The 18,076-nt window shown below is 45.4% G+C and overlaps 1 protein-coding gene across 1 annotated transcript in view; it reads right to left on the reverse strand.

Moving 5' to 3' along the window:
- Nucleotides 1–16,765: 16,765 nt before the first annotated feature.
- UGGT1 (UDP-glucose glycoprotein glucosyltransferase 1) overlaps nt 16,766–18,076 on the reverse strand; it is a gene marked incomplete at both ends in the record, with an annotated part of 43,381 nt that continues 42,070 nt past the window's right edge. The window contains 3 exons of the mRNA XM_079539888.1: nt 16,766–16,791; nt 17,242–17,401; nt 17,742–17,858. Of these exons, the coding sequence (XP_079396014.1) occupies nt 16,766–16,791; nt 17,242–17,401; nt 17,742–17,858 (303 nt within the window). The remainder of the gene's footprint in view (nt 16,792–17,241; nt 17,402–17,741; nt 17,859–18,076) is intronic.

Below are 18,076 nucleotides of genomic sequence, written 5' to 3' on the forward strand. Positions count from 1 at the left end.
CCCTAAATCCAAGCCTCGGTGTGTGTGTCGTCCTTGCTGACCTCCATCACGGCGCGGAGCTGCATGCCGCAGTGTGCTCGGCGTGCTGCTGCAGCAACGGTTGCATCGCACCCATTTCTCTTCCCACCAGCAGGGAGGGTTGGCTGCTCTTCCCACAGCCCTGTGGCAGGAGCTCAGAGCCCACCGTGGGCTGGCTGCCACCTGCCTCGAGCACAGTGCTTCCCAGAGAACCCCACGTGCCACCCGCTGCCCCCTCAGCTGTGCACGGCCATGCTGCCTCTCAGCCACAAAATGGTGGCGGCGGCACTGCAGCTTCATCCCCTCTATAGCACTGCCCACCCCAACCCTTTGGCATTGGGCAGAGCGCTCTCATTCACACCCAGTCTTTATACGTCACTTTTATGACGTCTCTTCCTCCTGGGAGCACCAGAAGGAAGGAGGGGAAGCAAGCGAGGGAGGGCACATCAATGTGCAAAGAGGGGAAAGTGGCAAAAAAGCACTGAGAGAGGGTGAAAGTGAGCATGGAAATTGGTTACTAAGGAGGAACCACTGAGAGGGTTGGGGTTATTTTGGGGGGCAAGGGGGGTTGGTTGGTTGTTCTATTTGTTGCTATCCTGTTTGTTGATTGTAGCAGAAATGCTCAGTCACAGCCTGAAGCAGTGATTGAGCACCTGGTGGGAATGCAGGGCCAACCCAGGGGAGCTCAGGTGCATGCAGTGTACTGAGTGACCAGAGGGGTGGAGCCAGGATGCACCCCTTCCCACGCCTCATTTAAGGGCTGACAGTGGAGGTGAGGGTGTCTTGCTGGAGATCCCTGCCTACCTGACGCCTTCTAAAGGTAAGCAGATTTTTCTCTTTTGTTTCTGTATCTATGGCTGCTGCCTTGGGCTTAGTTCTGATTTGTTGCCACCTCAGATTGTGCTACCCCTCTAGCACTGCTGTACTTCCCATTGCATTGCAGTGATTCTTTTCAACCATTGAACCACAGAGCATCCTGAAAAAATCAGAGCACCCAAAAATCAGACCCTGTGTCTGAGAGCAGCATCCCAGCAGTCCTTGAGCTGCAGCGCTGGAGCTGCGCCCACTGCCTTGAAACTGTTCTGTGCCCACTGCCCTCTGCGCAAAGTCTTTTCCTGACCTCCCAATCTATTTCCCCCCCTCCTGCCTTACACAGCCCCATGCAGTTCCCTGAGGCTGTTGCCATCACAAGAGAGTGGAGCTCAGCACTGCACCTCCACTCCCCCATTCTGCATTAATTGACCTCCAGGCAGCACAGGTTCTTTTTTCCTTCTTAATGATTCACATGTGGGTCACATCATGCTATACAGGCTCTCAGTCAAAGAGCAGAAAGGTTGGAGGTTCCCCATTAAATGTATGTCCAGCAGCAAGCACATGCTTATAGATTAACTTTTTTTTTTTGTGAGCGAGCAGAGCTTAGCAGAGCACAATGTGTATCATCTCAGCACTTTATGGCAAGTATTGCTGTAAGTGGCAATAACAGTAGGGGTGTAAATAAATTGCACACAGATTATTTAAAATTCTGGGCATTCTGCATGTGGAGGCACTCTGTGCTGACCCAGGCCTGTGGGTTTGGGCTCTGCTGCAGGGGGAAGATGAGACATGGTCACACACTGACACAGAAACATCTGTCACAGCCCTAACAGCAAAGCAGCATGGGCTTTACTGTAATCATTATTTCATATCCTTCAGATTATAGGAGAAGTCAGTGAAATAGTCATGATCGGAGTGGTATTTAATAGAGCACTGCTGTGTATCTGTTAAAGCAGGCAGAGGTTGCAGGCAAGGAGGTTGCTAGCAAAGCCCTGCATAACGTAGTTGCATTGAGAAGCAAGTGGCTTGGGAAAGAAATGTACACATACCTACAGATTCATATTTTCTAAGAACTACCTATAAGCCTAATATTAATAAAACTAGCAGTCTTCATTAATCTCAAGCAGTCTGTGCACTATCTGGAGTATATTCAGAGGATAGGGTCCAGAGGAGGGCCACGAAGATGATCCAAGGGCTGGAGCACCTCCTGTGAAGGCTGAGGGAGGTAGGGCTGTTCAGCCTGCAGAAGAGAAGGCTGCAGGGAGACCTCATTGCAGCCTTCCAGTGTTTAAAGGGAGCTTATAAACGTAAAGGAAATTGACACTTTACATGGATGGGTAGTGATGGGATAAGGGGAATGGTTTGAAATTAAAGGAGGGGAGATTTAGATTAGATGTGAGGGGAAAGTTTTTTGCTGTGAGAGTGGTGAGGCACTGGAAGAGGCTGCCCAGAGAGGCTGTGGATGCTTTGTCCCTGGGGGTGATTAAGGCCAGACTGGATGGGGCCTTGGGCAATGTGATCTGGTGCTTCATCTAACAGCTGGCAGGCTGGCAGGGGGCTGGAACTTAATGGTCCTTCCAAACCATCCTATGGTTGTGTGATATTCAGGAGCTTTGGTGTGTGCTATGGCTTCTTAGGCATTAGAAATTCTATCCTGCACACGATTTTACTGATTTCTTACTGGTTGTGCCATTCTCAAAAGCTGTCTTACTTCTGCTGAGAGCGCTCCTGTGCCTCTGTCCCAGGGAGGGGCCAGCCTCCTTGTGCAGAGAGAGCAGCTGCCCCTGGTTCAAATTGGATGCCCAACCAACAGCAAAAGGAGCCGCATCGCTGTGCTCCCAGTGCTGGGTGTGGGTGAGCGATTGCAGCACTCTGCAAATGTTTAACAAGCTCTATGGCATTTACATAATTATTTTGCTCTCCTCGCTAATAATATCGTTCCATCAGGCTGTAGTTATGGAATCCAGATGTTTGTGTTATAAACGAGTAGTAATGATAAATAACAAACATTTGATTCGTGCTGCTTTAATATGTTCTAGTTCTTACTGGATTCAGAACGAAAGCTCCTTCTCTGTATTGACTTAAACCAACTGTTACAGTCAGTTGTGCCATGAATAGAAACGAAATTTCATGTGGCCTAATCTGGTTAGCTTGGGCTGGATACCTGATGCTGAAATGAATAGGTGGTAATCAGTCATCAATTTTCTGGCATAGGCGGTGACAACATGTATAAATCACACGGCCCTTGTGAGAGTGAGTGACTTCCCCACGGAGCCCTTTCCTCAGGATTGTGTTATTATTGCCAGACACTGTTTTCAGAACAAGAGCTCAGAGCCAAATCAGTGAGCGCTGAGACGTTCTGCATGCTGTAGCAGCCCCCACCAGTACGTGGTACTGCTGATCTCCTCTTTGTTTCCTGAATCTCAAATGTTTCGATGCTACGCAGGAATTCAGAAGCTGTTGCCAATTAGCCACATCACCCTGTAGGCTGTTAAATTCCGCCAAGCCAACGCACAACCAAACCTCTGTGCTGCTGGCAATGTTGATGCACAGACCTGCTGCTTGGTGCTGAGCTCTGGGGCCATTAGGAAGGCTCTGCTGCAGGACTGGTAGGCTTGGGGCCCATCCCCATGCATGTGGGGAGATGCATGGGCTGCCAGCTCCCCTTCTGAAGTGACTAAAATCACTGATGCTGGGTTACTTTGGGAGTGGGAGCAGAGGCTGTAGGTTTGAGGAGCAATCCCTCGATAGCAGCCTGCCTAATATTGGTATGGAATCCTTCAACCCAACCATTTTCATAGGTCTTCCTGCATTTTTGTTCTGAGCCCCGCTGTGAGACAAATGAATGTTTTCCTCAGTTGGAAGATGCCTGAAAGGAAGTGTGAAATTCAGGAGGCAGAGGATGAGCAGCCTTCTGGCTTCAAGCATCCATTCTAGGGAGGACTGCAGCCCTTGGGAAGTGGCAGACAATCCAAGCGAGGGTTCTTTCTGTATCTGTGAGGAAGTTATATGCGGATTTTCTGAAACATTAGTCTTCATTTTGTGCTTCATCAGTTCTCCACTGCGGTAAAAGCAGCGTGTTTCAGTTCATCCTTCACTCTAGGTGCATATGAGGACTACGCAAGGAGCTTTTGTTCGGACTTTGTCACTTCCTTTTACTTCTAAGCAATGCTTGTAGTTCTTGAAGAGCACAAGCTTTGAATTTTTATATGTACATATAAAGACATTCACACTGTGCATCTGCTGAGACAGTGTACTGACAGGAACAACCCCAGTGAGAACAGAGGCTCCCTGTTGCACACTCACCTGCAGGCTGCACCACACAGCACACCTCCCTTGGTCAGCAGTCACTTGCCGGGCTTTTCCCCTCTTGGCTCATTCTTGGTTTGGGGTGGCTGTGTTTGTTCCTCTCTGTAGTATTCAGCAATTCTGCCTACAGAGTCTGACGCTTTCTGCATTTCCACATATTCATGTTTGTATGACTGAAACGCAGCTGCAGTTTTCAAGAAGCTGAAGGGAGAAGACTGGAGAGGACAAGCAGAAGAGGATGAAACGGGCCAGCTGGTGTTCTGCAGACCGTGCCATCACTGGGATCCCAGGCCTCCCCTTCTCTGTGTGCTGGCAGAGACCGCTGTCACTGGCACCCAGAGCCATGCGCTGCCATTTGCGGACCCTGATGTCAAACAGCATGGAGAGCTCACCGTGTGAAAACCAGTGCAAAAAGCACTCTCAGAACTCAGACTTGAGCAACTTCCTGAAAAAGGAACTGCTGCACGCTAGCTCTGATAACTGCAGCAGTTCATTAACTTTTCTTTCCACTGTGGCCTTGTAGGGAAGTGCACAGATTCTTCATGCTCTGAACCATACCCAGAAACTGGCTCCCACCTTCAGGACAGGTGAGTGTGACTTTTTCTTTGCTCCTGCCAAGAAAGCTTCATCTTTCCTCTTGTTTCCTTCTCTTTGTGTGAGGAGGAGGGTGGCAGGAAAGCAGTGCCCTCCAGCCCCTCCGTAGAGGGGCACTGCTCACACATCAGTCCTTTGCTTTAGCTTCTCCTGTGCGCTGCCTAAAGGAGATGCAATACAGGAGAGGCTTCAGCAGGGCATTGGGATAGTGGGGAAGAGCAGAGACCTGCAGGTGTCTGTATCTGCTGTGCTCTAGGCGCTCTGCAGCACCATTCACAAGCAGTAATAAGGAGAAACCTATATCTACAGGTAATTGGAAACCTGCCAGAGCAGGCTGATACACAGACTGCCTGTAGAGATGGCTCCCTGTGATAACAAGGATGGAAAGGTCATCTTGATTAATTGCCTGCCTCTCCTCTGCCTGGACTGTCCTGCTGCAGACACAGTTAGCTTGGCAGCTGTGCCATGGGCTTCCCTTTGGATGTGAGTGATGAGCACAAGCCTGGTTACTCTTCCTATTCTGCTTCCCAAAGTGCTCCATGCCATTATGTGGTGGTGTGTGACAATAAAGAATAGAGGGGAAACTTTCTTCCAGTGATGCAGCAGGAGAGATGCCTTTCTCCTCTAAGAACTCAGCTCTGTGTCTCTGCTCCACGCAGCTTCTGGTCTAAAAAGGAAGAGAAGAAAAAAAAAAAAAAAGACTTGTCTTGTTTGGGTGTTCCATACATAATAAGCACTGTGGGTTTTCACATATCTCATTATTTGAAATGCTGTGGCGTTTGCATCCTCGTTCATAAAGTATGCCCTCACTGTGCTGTAAAAACAGGGAACAAAATGAGACCCTGCCTTGGGAAGCTGTAACCTAAATCAGAAGAGAGGAGAATTGGTTTTAGCTCACCCATGGGCTATGGCATAATCAGTTATCTTTGCATTAGCAGGAAGGTGAGATTAGGAGCTTCTCGCTGTTAGCAGTGTGAGGATCTGCAAACTTGTCTCATTAAGAATAAAGGAAAGCTGGCATGACTGAGATTTACATTTAGTTCCCAAAAACTCTTACTAGCCTCAGAAGATTTTCCTTAGTGTTTTATAAAATGGCTGTAAAAATACAGAATTCCTCAGTAAGGATGCTACTGCTTGCTCAAATTCCCCATTTACCTGTCATGCTTTCCCCAGCTGCAGAGCAGGGAAGGAGTGATGCCACTGAGGAAGACTGAGGCCTGCAACTCCATGAGGGTGTGTGAATCACGAGTTCCTCCTCGCAATTAGTCTTTTCTCCCACTATGATGGTGTTCTGCCTTTGATTTTTGGGATTTCTTCCTTTTGTCAGATTCCATGTTTTCTCCTGGTGGTTGTTCTTTCTCCACCACCACCCCTGATTTTTTCTTGTATTAAGATGCATGCCATGAATGTGCTATGAGAGCATGCATAGCACTGGGGTATGGTGAGAGTGCAGGAAGACCTGGGGGAGAACAGCCAAGATTTCTGTTGGAAATTGACTGGAGAGCCTTACTTGGAGCATCAGAAGCCATTGCTGGCAGATCCCTGGCTGCAAGGCTTCTGTCTGTAGGGACGCATGCTGTTTGTTGTGATGGTGTTGCTGAGGGCTTTCATAGTTTTGAAGGAGTCTCTCACCCCAAGGTGTATTTGGGGGGGCTGAGCAATGCCTGGGTTTTGAGTAGCAAATGAAGAAATAGTGAGAGCTCACCGTGCCTGTATGCACCGCTCCTGCCATCCTCCTCTGGCAGCCGAAACCGTTCCATCTCCTCACCTTTCTGCATGGGGATCCCTCATCAGTACAAGAGTAAGTGCTCCTGTGCTTAAGTGGTTTTTGTGACTCAGCAGTGTATCCCAGGCCCATGCCACTGCTTCACACATGGCTGATAGTCATCCAAAGTAATGGATAATTCAGGACTTCTCCCTCAGAGCTCAGAGTAGGCAGAGACACTTGCTAGATGTTGCCAGATGGAAAACACAGGGGCTCACGTTCAGTCCTCATATTCTGCCCAAATGGGACATTGCAAATATATTTAAAAAGGAAGAGAGCTGGGAAATTGCTCATGCTTCCTTGATTTGGAGTGTGCCTGCTGAGAAGAAAAGCGACCAGCTCCATTTGGAGCTCACAGGGATAAGCAGGGAATTTCCCACAGTGTTGTTACAGAGGAGCTGGCTGCTGGCCTGGTGCTGGGTTGTGTGCCTTGTGAGGGCACTGAGTGCTGTGCTTCAAAGCACGACTTAGATTTGTCGGAGATTTCCTCCAAGAATCCACTTGTGATCTTGTGGAAGACCGTGCCTTGGCCTGCTGCTATAGAGGGGACAAGAAGGAAGAGTGAAAAGAAAAGCAAAGGCTCTTGGTTTGTGATGAGTATTTCTTGGGTTTCAGCTTTGAAGGATCTCTGCACAGGTGTAAGAACTCTTCCCAGCCTGACATCTCACACCGAACATGTAACGTTCACTGTGTGAACATTATGTCAGGTGAGAATGAGGTTTAAGCAGCCTCAAGTGGCTCTTCTTTTGGTTCAGAGATCTGCTTTCCTAAACAGCCTGAGACAAGTGCTAGTATTTTTTAGAAACTAAGGTGCAGATCCAGGATCCATTTAAGCTGGCAGGGATTATTTCCCTCTCTGCAGCACTGCCTCTCTGTTCTTCCTGGAGGGAACAGAACACCTCACCAATGGGACTTCCAGCCCCACAAAAGCAGCTGCTAGATGACTGGGTCAAGGCAGGCTGTTGACCTTCTGGCTTTTCCACAGTTCAAGATATGCCTGAAATCTTAACTCTTATGTTCATCTTTTCTGCTGCTGGAGCCAAACCCCATGCCAGGTGGTTGAAATTGAAGCATTTGCTGGAAGGTTGGTGTGAGCCACCTTAAAGTGTTGGGCTTGGGCCGATGGGAGGGACTCCTTTACCCTGAGTGCCAGGGGTTGTGGAGGTTTGTGTCCATGGAGTCCAAGTGAACTTGGGCTGACCACACCAAGTCTGAGGAGGCAATACAGGGTCATTGTGGAGGGACAAGGGAATTTCTCAGGGAATTTACCATGCATCTTTTTTTTCCCTCTGAATTTTCCATCCTGTTTTCAGATGCAAATGAAAGCAAAGCTACAACTTGGCTGTTACCTATGGTATAGAAAAGGTCCAGAGCCAGTTTCAGTTTATCACAGGCTGGCAACTCTTGTTCTCCAAACGACAGCGTCCCACTGTTCCGCATCCTTAACTGCAAGTTCCGTCCCTTGCAAGTTTGCTTTGTGAACCTCAGATCCTGTGAACGTGCCTGTGGCGTGAGGTACAAAGGGAGGTAGAGCAGGCTTTGTGTGTGCTGCAGCTGGACACACACCCCATGTACAGGAGGTAGACATGCACGCATGTCCTGTACCAACAGCACACACTCAGGCTGCTCCTACAGAGTGATGTATGTCAGTGCCTGCAGAGTGAAAGCGACAATTCACAGCCCCTGAAGCCCATTCCTATGGCCCAGCTTGGGCTGGCATCTTTGCTGCAGGAGCTCGTTTAGAGCACAAATCATCCTTCCATTTGCTGCCTGATGAGCTGTGGAGTTCTGCATCAGCTGAGTGGTATGAAATTATGACCTTGGAACCGCTGATCAGGCCGAGCTCTGGTTTTCATTACAGGCTCTTGGATAACAGTGGAAATGGGCACCTCTTCTGGACCTGGACTCAGAAAACTCAATGCAGCACGCCTCTCCTTGCAGGTGAGTGATGGGGAACTTGGTCACAAATTGTTTCTCTGCTGACCTTAAATCAGCAGCAGCACCCTGGGTTTCAGCTAAATTACTTTGCTTTTTAACAGTCCAAGTAAATACAGATCCGGCACACTCGTGCAACTCTGTCAAAATGGTGAAGTTTGAAGCTTGCTGGCAATCTTGTGCTTGATCATATCATTTGCTCCTCTCAATTAACTCCCAGCTCACTGGCAATTAGCTTAGGATCTTTCTCGCTGCATTTCCTGGCAGGGTGTTGATGCAGTTCTGGAATGTGATTATACTTTGCTGTGGTATATTCGAGTGTGTTTTAATAATAGGCAGGAATTGCTCCGTAAATACTACTAATGTGAGCGTATCACACAGCCCCAGACTCGTATGTTGGAAATCTTTGTGGAGTGCTCCTTTACAGCTTTAATGGAGCTAACAGTAGTTAATGTGGTAACTCAGGCATTGAGAAGTTCATTTGTATTCTCACTAACATCCGCAGGCTTGCGGCATTTAAATGCTGACTTTTCTTTTAAATGCTCCCTTCTATATTGCATCTCATTTTAGGTAACTTTCAGCAGCTGCAGAAGAGAATGGCTTAGTTCTATCCCATCACCTCCTCCCTGCCCTTTCATAGCAAGTAGAAGAGCACAGTAACTAAAATATGTCTGTTTGTGGTTGTGTTGGATGTAGTGATGCTGCAGCCTTACAATCAGCCTGTTCAGTAACTTTCTGCAGCGAGACAGCTTCTACTTTTTGTTCTTATTGTACTTAGAGCTGCTTTTGGCTCCATACACACCAAGTGTAGATGCATGACATCACTGTTATACAAATGATTGTGGTATTCTGCACATTGGACTTCATATTCTGCACAAATGCTTAAGAGTCCTGAGGTGATCAGGAGTTAATTGCATCGTGTTAAAGGCCACTTTCTAATATAACCTTGGGCTCTGGTTTGTGTCACCTCACCACACCACGTTTCACCATGAAGTTGGATGGCACTGTGAGGAGCAAGTCTTTAAACAAATGCCCTTCCTGTGTTCCCAAGAAGCTCTTTTATGGTTAGGGAGCTCCATCCCAAGCACAGGAGATGAATGGAAGTTGGTGGCTTGTATGGTTTGTATGGGCAATAAACTCAATGGTATTGTAATCAATTCAAACAGTTGATAATGTTCTCTCAAGCTCTGGCTCCAGGAGACTGCTTGGTTGACAGCAGATGTGTTCTGCGTGCAACCACCTCACTGAAATGCTGTCGCTGGGATTCGTGCCCTGTGGCAGCTGTCAGAACTGGGGTTGACAATTGGCTGCTTTTGTGTTAGCTGTTTCTCCAGAAATGACTTTAAAACACTTCTTAAAATTGTTGTATAGGTTTGCATTGGATTTGTGTGCACAGATCTTAGCTACCATTCAGAAAAAAGCCCCTGGTGTAATAAATTTATGAATACTCACTGGGCCATATGGCCAAACACAATGCTCTTGGTGCAGCTGAATACATTATTCATGGCTATGCGTTATTAATAGCCTTGTAACTCACCAGTGACAGCAAATCAGAGCCAAAATGAATGAAAAGGGATGTAAATAGTTGAAATAAATAATGTATCTGCTTTCAGGCCATGAGTCCATCGCTTAAAAAATACCTTTTCTTTGCCATTTAGCACTGCTTCTTTTCTTTGGTTTAGTTTGCCTCCTGCCATGAAGTTACTTAGAGAATGTTGTGCAATGGTTTCTAATTGCAGGTTGAATTAATTCTTTCCCTTCCCTTCTGCTTTGGATTTCTGTTACCAGAGTGGCCTAGCTACTGATTTCAGTAACTTTAATTATTTACCTCTTGTTCTCCTGTGACACATGGACTGAGAGGTCTGGAGGAAACATGAAGTAATCTGTGAAACCTGCACCCTTTTCTGGGTGCCCAGAGAGGCTGTGGATGCCCCATCCCTGCAGGCATTCAAGGCCAGGCTGGATGTGGCTCTGGGCAGCCTGGTCTGCTGGTTGGTGACACCACCTGCGTGTAGCAGGGGTTTGGAACCAGATGGTCTTTGAGGTCCTTTTCAACCCAGGCTGTTCTATGATTCTCCATGGTGTGCTTGGGTGTGTTCTAGCCAGGTTCAGCAGCTGATGTTTTGGAAAAATGCTTTGAATTGGAGGATCCTGTTGTGGTACCTCGCTCCCTCCCCCCTCATCCCAGGCAGCTAGAGATCCAAGCAAAAGGGATTTCAGATCTGAGTTGGAGTGTGATGGTTCTTCTGGGAATTGCGCAAAAGGCTCTAGCTAGAAAACAAAGAAAGCAAGGGGGAAAAAGCTCAAGGAAATGAAACAGAAGTATTAATTTTCAGAGCTGACTTTTGTGACTGCTCCAGGGAAGTGACTGTGACTTTAATTTATTTTAAAAAATGCTTTAAAAATTAATTTAATAAAATCTTTAATTTTTGTGGAGCATGGATAAGGCAGGATGTGCGCATTGCTCCTCTGGATGTATCGAAAGAGCATCCAAAAGAGGCAGAGCCTGAACATCTGCACCTTCTCTCTGTATTCTGCTGTGTGGGCACTAAGCTTAATAAGTGAAGGAATGATTTAGATACCTTCTAGATGGCTGTGAGGTGAGGCCCTTACAACAAGGCCTTTCTAACGTCTCATTCCTCATCACCTGAAATATCTGAGCTGTGCTGAAGACCGTTAGAAATTGACTTCCAGATTTTAAAATATTCACTTTGTGCTTGATGAGCTTCAGATCACTCTCCTGCTTTTTGAATGCAGTTCTTGCTTTGATCAGCAACACAAAGTGATGGAGGAGGTTTATTATTCCACAGGCTCGGGCTGGCAGAAGGCTTCTCCTGCATTAGCTGTCTGGCAGGGGAAAGCAACAGAGGCAAGAACTTTGGAGATGGTGAGGAGACGAATGGTATTTTGTTTCCCAATAGGTTTGTTCAAAGAAATAAGCAGAAAGGTACTGAGGAAAACAGGCAAAAAGATTTGCTTCCAGGAGCACAAACAGAGCGTATTTAGCTCTGGTGTGCCACTGAGAGAGCAAGTCCTTTTTGATGGAGCTCAATCACAGCATACTTTTGGATTCTTTACCAAGAAAAAGGGAATGGGGAGGCATTCACAGTGCACTGCACTTGTGGTGCTCACAAATCCTTTCAAAAAGAAAGCAAAGTTATAGCAGTGAACAAAATCAAAGTCTTGAAAACATATCCTTGATTTATAGAGCCTTGGGGGAGTCTTTCGTTGCTTATGCTGCCCAGGAAAAGTGTATTTCTAAGAGGGATGCGAGACAACAGCTGCCCTCAGAAGTACCAACTGCTGCCCCTCCATCTGAGCTTGTTTCACCATGGTGGCAGGTAGGAAGATGCTGGGGTTTCTCTATTACTTCCTGCAGATGGTTTTGCAGAATTTGATCAAAAAGCTTGTGAACATTGTGTGCAAAGATCTGTTTCCAGCCCATTTTTTTCCAAGAATCAATCCATTTCTGTGAGAGGTGCCCTGATTCCGGTGTGGAGCTGAAAAGGGACGGTCGTATCCATTTGATTTAACAGATGGGCTCTGAAGGTGCGCTAGGAAGTTGACGATAAATCAGATGGAAGTGGTTCTATGGGAGTTGGTGATTAATAATTTGTGTGCACTGGTTGGGTTTTGTTTGTTTAAAAATAAATAAATAAATACCACCAGCCAACAACAGATCCAGAAGTGACTCTGTTTGTCTGTTCCTTTTCCTGGAAGCAGTTTGACCTTTTGAGGTAACTACCTTTGAACTTCACTGGAAAGCCCTTGGAACACCATGACAGAAAGTCTGCAGATGTATCTATATTTCACAGAGATGGCATTAAATGTGTGTCTTAACGTGCGTGCAACAAGCTGGTGCAGCTGCAGGGCATCACAGCACGCTCTTCCTGTTTGTGGTATGAAGTAGAGCTTGCCAAGCTCTGCTCTTCTGACTTGGAATTTTTTGGGTTTATTTTTTTGTTGTTGTGGTGGTCTTTTTTTAGCTAAATGTCACAGTAGGGCCACATGGGACAAATATTTCCCGATTTAAAAATTGCTCTGAATTGCTGGGAATGGGTCGTGGTTCTTTCCAGCAGTGCAATTGCTCCATCTACAGGTCCAAGATCTGCAAGTGAGGTCATTACTGGGCCTGGCTGCGTTGCACGGCTCCTCCAGCACCACTACTCTACCTCCATCGCTCTGACCCAACACACGTTTGGCACCTGATGATCTTCTCATGGCTTTTTCTTTTCTCAAAGGAAAACCTCAGCCACTGGTACGTAAGAAGAGTCTGAAGAGCAGACTGCAAAAATCAGCAGTCCCATGATGTTAGTTCTCTATGGGCTGTGAAGGAGGAGGCAGTGTTCCAAAGTAGTGGACCCAGGGGTCACTTGTCAGAGTGGATGCTCCTGGGAGAAAGAACAATATATTTCTACACAAAGAAATTTGTACAGACAGATTCAAAACTGCTTTCTCCAACCCAGCTCCCTCTTTGGCACAGAGGGCAGTCTGACTCTGTAAAACCATGTGTCTGTACAGTCACATGCATGAAAGTACTGTCAAAACTAAAACGGGGTGGTTGTTAGGGAGGCATATGGCAGCCATTTATTCTCCTTTCACTCATCTCCTTGCATTTGTTCTTTTTCTGAACCTGAGCAAGTTCAGATAACCAGCTGCAGGAAACCAAGTACATATTTCCACTGCGTTCAACACCACTTTCTGTGTAAGACTGTCTACTCTTTAGTGCTGAGAAATAGAGACTGGGTTGGAGCCTTTCCTCAGCTTTCCAGAGGAGTTAAGAGTGGACAATGAATTCGGGCCCTGCTTTGTAGCTGTAAGCACTGTGATTTGAGAAACACCAACTTCAACTTTCCCAATGTAGAATCCTTTGCAAAGTATTGCAATGCTAAGTAAAAAAGGCCACGCTCCAAGAAACTTCATTAAAACATCAGTTATCAGAACCAAAATAACCAACAGGAGAGGCACAGGGAAAGAACAGAAAGGCTTTATTATATGAGACATCGTATTGTTGTCACCATACTGGGAAAATTGCTGTGGTCTCAGTTCAGGTAATATGCAGGAGAGGTAACTCCCTGCATCCAGGGTCATTAAGTACCAGTGCCACAGAGTTGTGGCATATTCTTGGACAGATTTTGATTGCTAAAACCATGACTGGATTGTTACTTCTCTTTTGTACATCCCCCTTTCATGTCTTTGTTTCACAGCGACTCTATGGCAGAGCATCTCCACAACATTCTTCAGCACTTCTGTGCTATTATTTGTTTCTTAGCCAGGCCAAAAAAAAAAATCTTCCTTTCAAAATAACATATTTTCTCTTTCAGCATCAACTTTTCATCAAAAGGACAAATATGTTACAGAGGAAGACGGGGAACAGCTGCACTGCCTTGCCACAGAAGTGCCCTTTCTAGTCTGAGGATCCCAAATTACACTGTAACCACATTCATTCCAATTTTCTATTTTTCTTACCATTTTTCTCACTCATTTCTAGGAGCAGGCCTGGTCAGAAGCAGCTCTGTCTCAGTAATCATCTCAGCATAAGATGCTTTTTTACTAGCAAGCACCTGCACAGATCCAAACCACGAATATTCTCCTCTCAGTGTCATTCTCATGTGCAAACTGTGGCTTCCCACAAACACCTGTAGTACCTCACATTCTGAATGCCTGGTGCTGTGAGGATTTTATTGTGTACTTGAGAATAGGTACAGGACTCTTAGGAGCACTGCAAAAGGTAGGAGATCTCACCATGTGTGTGCTTCTGGTGCTTCTCCCTTCCAAATGATATGGTTTTTTAATAAGATCTGAACAGAAGAGCGTGGTCTGTGTTAAAGAGAAGGAAAAGAACAACCACCATTCTCCATAGCTTGGTCAATAATTAAAAAAGAGAAAAACAAATAGTGGTGTGCATGTTCAAGTGCATACATTAATTAACAATGGAGGAGCATAATTAAAAAAAATAATTCTGTAACTTACACTGAATTAAAAAAAAATACTTTCTTCCTACCCAGCTCCGAAGAAGGTATTGTAAATATTGGGTTGAATTTCAGCAAGTTTCCTTATTCTCCATCTTCTGGCTTCAAACAACATTTGAAAAAAGCGAAGTCAAATACAGTTTTTTGATAGGAGTAAATCTTATTTCACAGCAAACTGTAGTTTTCTTGTTCTGATTTGGCCCTAATCCTAACCCCCTTCCCCTCTGCCCTAAGCACGCCTCCTTTGGTGCCCCTGGATAAAACTGGAGCACAGCTGCTACTCTCCATTGTGTGCCATGCCATGGGCTCCAAAAGGGGCAGAAGTGGGGTGCAGCTTACACAGAAAGGTGAACATTACCAGTGTTATTTTATCTGATTAAAAAAGGCCAACGTAATATCTAATAACTAACTTGAATGTGTTGGAAGGCGTATCATTGGTCTTTACTCTAGAAAAAAATCCTTCTAGTCTGCTTAGCCTCACCTGGAACAGTTTGACAGCAAGCACAAAGCATTTGTAAGCTACAAACCATCAGGGAGACCATTTGTACTGAAAACCCCACAAAGGGGGAAAAAACTAAGATGAAAACTCATGCTTAGTAAGTTCAGGGCTTGATATCCAGCCTCTGCACAGTTTTCCCTATGGAGAGGAGAGACTGGCCTTTCCTCTGCCTTTTTGCAGTTCCCTATTCTGGCACCCACTAGCAGTGTGTCATGGTGGTGCTGATTCATTTACTCACTTTGTCACCAGTGCCAGCACTGCGAATTTAAGGGAGTGTTGCTGTTCCTTTTTACCACGTTCTCTAAGAATCCTGGCTAGATTTGGGCACTGTCCTGTAGAACAGTTTGAATAACAGTTTGAATACAACTGATGTCTTTTAGAATTCCCCCAGGACATTTACATGATGTATAAAACAATATTTCTAGACAAATATCTCAAAGTCAGGATTCTCTTTAGGGGAAGTTCTTACAGCATAGAACATCTGCATAAAAAAACAGGAGGCAGAAACAATCCCAACTTGGATGTCTAAAGAAGCAGTGCACACAGACCTGCTTCTCACTTCAGAAATACCAGTTGGGTGCCTGTATTTCAACTCTTCCAAGTCTCTGTGTTCCAGGGAGCAGACAATAATCCTACAGAATGAGGGAAGGAGGGTTTGAGGATTTTTAAGTTCGTATGACCACTGCAGCATCTTTAAAGATTAACACATGGATATGAGTTATAAAAAAAATAAAAAAGAAAACAACAAAACCAACCAGCTCAGAGTAACCCAGCTTTGGAGCAAAATGTTTTCCTGGCAGCGGGTTAAAGGAAAACAAATGTAACTCAAATATTGAAAAATTCCAAAATCAAATTTGGGGTAATATGTGAGAAAACAGGATGATGAAAAGACTGAGTGTGAACTAAAGCTTAAGATTGAAGAACTCCAAAGTTTTTTATTCATGTGACAACACCTGCGGTCGACGAAAAATAAAGTTAATGAAATGAACGTGATGAAAAGCTACCAAGCTTCCACAGATTCTTCCACAAACAAACAAAAATACATTCATGAATCAGTGAACCACAGCAGTGGTGAGGCCCTACCGGCTCTGCAGACGGACTTGAGCTCTGAGCAAAGAAGGCAGGAGGGCGCTTTTATTTCCAGTCAGGTGGGCTGCGAGGAATGGAACAGTCAGAGCCAATGTTCTGCTCCCTTTGTAGGCATTTGTATTGGGACGGGCATCTTTTACACAGATTTACATGAAGTCAAGCCCTCAAAAGCTGGGTGACAAATGAAGACAGGAAACGGATGAAGTAACGCTGGATTTGATTTAAAAAATAAAAAAATAAACCAAGGGCATAGGGAATCAACCCGACGAGAACTACTGACTGGAAACTTGCTGATGAAACAGCATCCCAATTGAAAGCACAATTTGGAGCCTTCTAAAATCACCTGGCAAAGTTAACTCCACCAGTGGGGGCTAGGAGCCAACAGCTCACTGGGCTGCGTTTTCCAGGCTCTCGAGTAAGATCTGAGGCTAACACAGGATCTTCATCAGTGGTGGAGGCAGCAACAGCTGAAGGAGCAGGCTGGGGTTTTCCAGTGGATTCTGAAGTTTTGTTTCCAAAATGCTGAATTCCATCATGGGCTCTTTCATCTCCACCACAGGTGCAAAAGAACAGTAATGCTAATTCCAGCAATCCAGATCTTATTTCATATGCAGAAATTAACCCAAAGGCAAGTAATAAAAATGCATACATCATCCCATTCAATTATTCAGCAGTTTTGCAGACATACCGGAAAAAAAAACAACCAAAAAACCTAGCTTTCAATATAAAAATTGTCTATGAAACAGTCTAACTTGAATTTTTCTCCATGGATCATAATTCCACATGTGCTGCTGCATCTGTAGAAGAGGAGAGAAGAATAAGTACTCCATTTCCAGCTTCCTCAGTCTGCAGATCAGTTTGAAACTTGACATTTAAATCCCAGACTCTTGTTATTTGCAGGATTACCAGTGACTGAAGAACCATTCCTACTCCCTGTGTATAACTGCACTTTGTACAGGCTAAGGGAAGGCCTGGTTCGTGACACTGCATCACAGTGAGGATCTTTAGTGGAACTGAAAAAAGGGTGAAACATTTCTCTGTTCTCTAGGCCTCAGCATCAAGTTAAGTTACACCTGCTTCACTTAGCAAGGTGCTTCTGTCCCACTGAAATATGCAGGTTACTTAAAACATCCTCCATGCAAGGCCTTGCATGGTGCAGGCTTACAGCAAACGCAAGTGAGGGTTTATTCCAGTTCAAACAGGTAGGAGGAAAGTCAGAGAATTAGGAAAACAGGCAGAAAAATTACCTTGTGTGTGTTGTCCTGACGTCTGAGCTGGTGTTCCTGTTTCTTTTTCTTTCTGGAAAAGATTATGGAGCTGTTTGATTTCTTGATCATAGTCCTGCCACTCTGGAACAATACGCATTGCTGCCTGCAGCTTGGGCTCTTTGGTCATTGGGTTATTACACTGCAAAGAAAGCATACAAACTGTTCAAACACTTCATGTATAAATAAGCTTCACTTACTGAATGGAGGGATGCTTCCCCCTAGTGGAACTGATGGATTGTTGGTGAACACAACTACATGCCAGTAGTTTAGCTAGACTAGAGTGTAAATTCACTTTTCAAGCTCATAATGCTCTAGGTAAGAAAAATATCCAGAAGAAAAAGGGGGAGAAAAATGAAGCATTGAAAATATTAAAGGAATAACAGAAGGTAAGGCACCTACATCTGGGGTGGGGAAGCGCCTCTGAGTTGGTCACAGCTTCTTATTGAGACATGGGAATGAAGGAGCCATTCTATACTTACCAGATCAATGGTTTTTGCTCTCTTTTTTGAGGAATCATCACACCACGTTTCACACCAAAGCCACTCCTGCGGCAGCGATTTGATTGGCACCTGGTGGATCATGTTGTTGGGCAAATCCTGCAGTGAAGAATAAGACTGAGTAGCAGTTTCCACCACGCAGGGCAGGTGGTGAACAACTCTCCCACCAGGCAGCACTCAGAAGTTTTATAACTTCTGAAAACAGAGAGTTTTTTTTCCCCAGAACAAATGAATAGCCATCTATCAACTTGCATTCTAAACAAAGTCCTTTGGAAAAAAGAAATAAATGGAATAATACAAAGTAAGCTAATCTTTCT

The sequence above is a fragment of the Tetrao urogallus genome (assembly GCF_951394365.1).
Source record: "Tetrao urogallus genome assembly, chromosome: 9".
NCBI classification, from domain to species: domain Eukaryota; kingdom Metazoa; phylum Chordata; class Aves; order Galliformes; family Phasianidae; genus Tetrao; species Tetrao urogallus.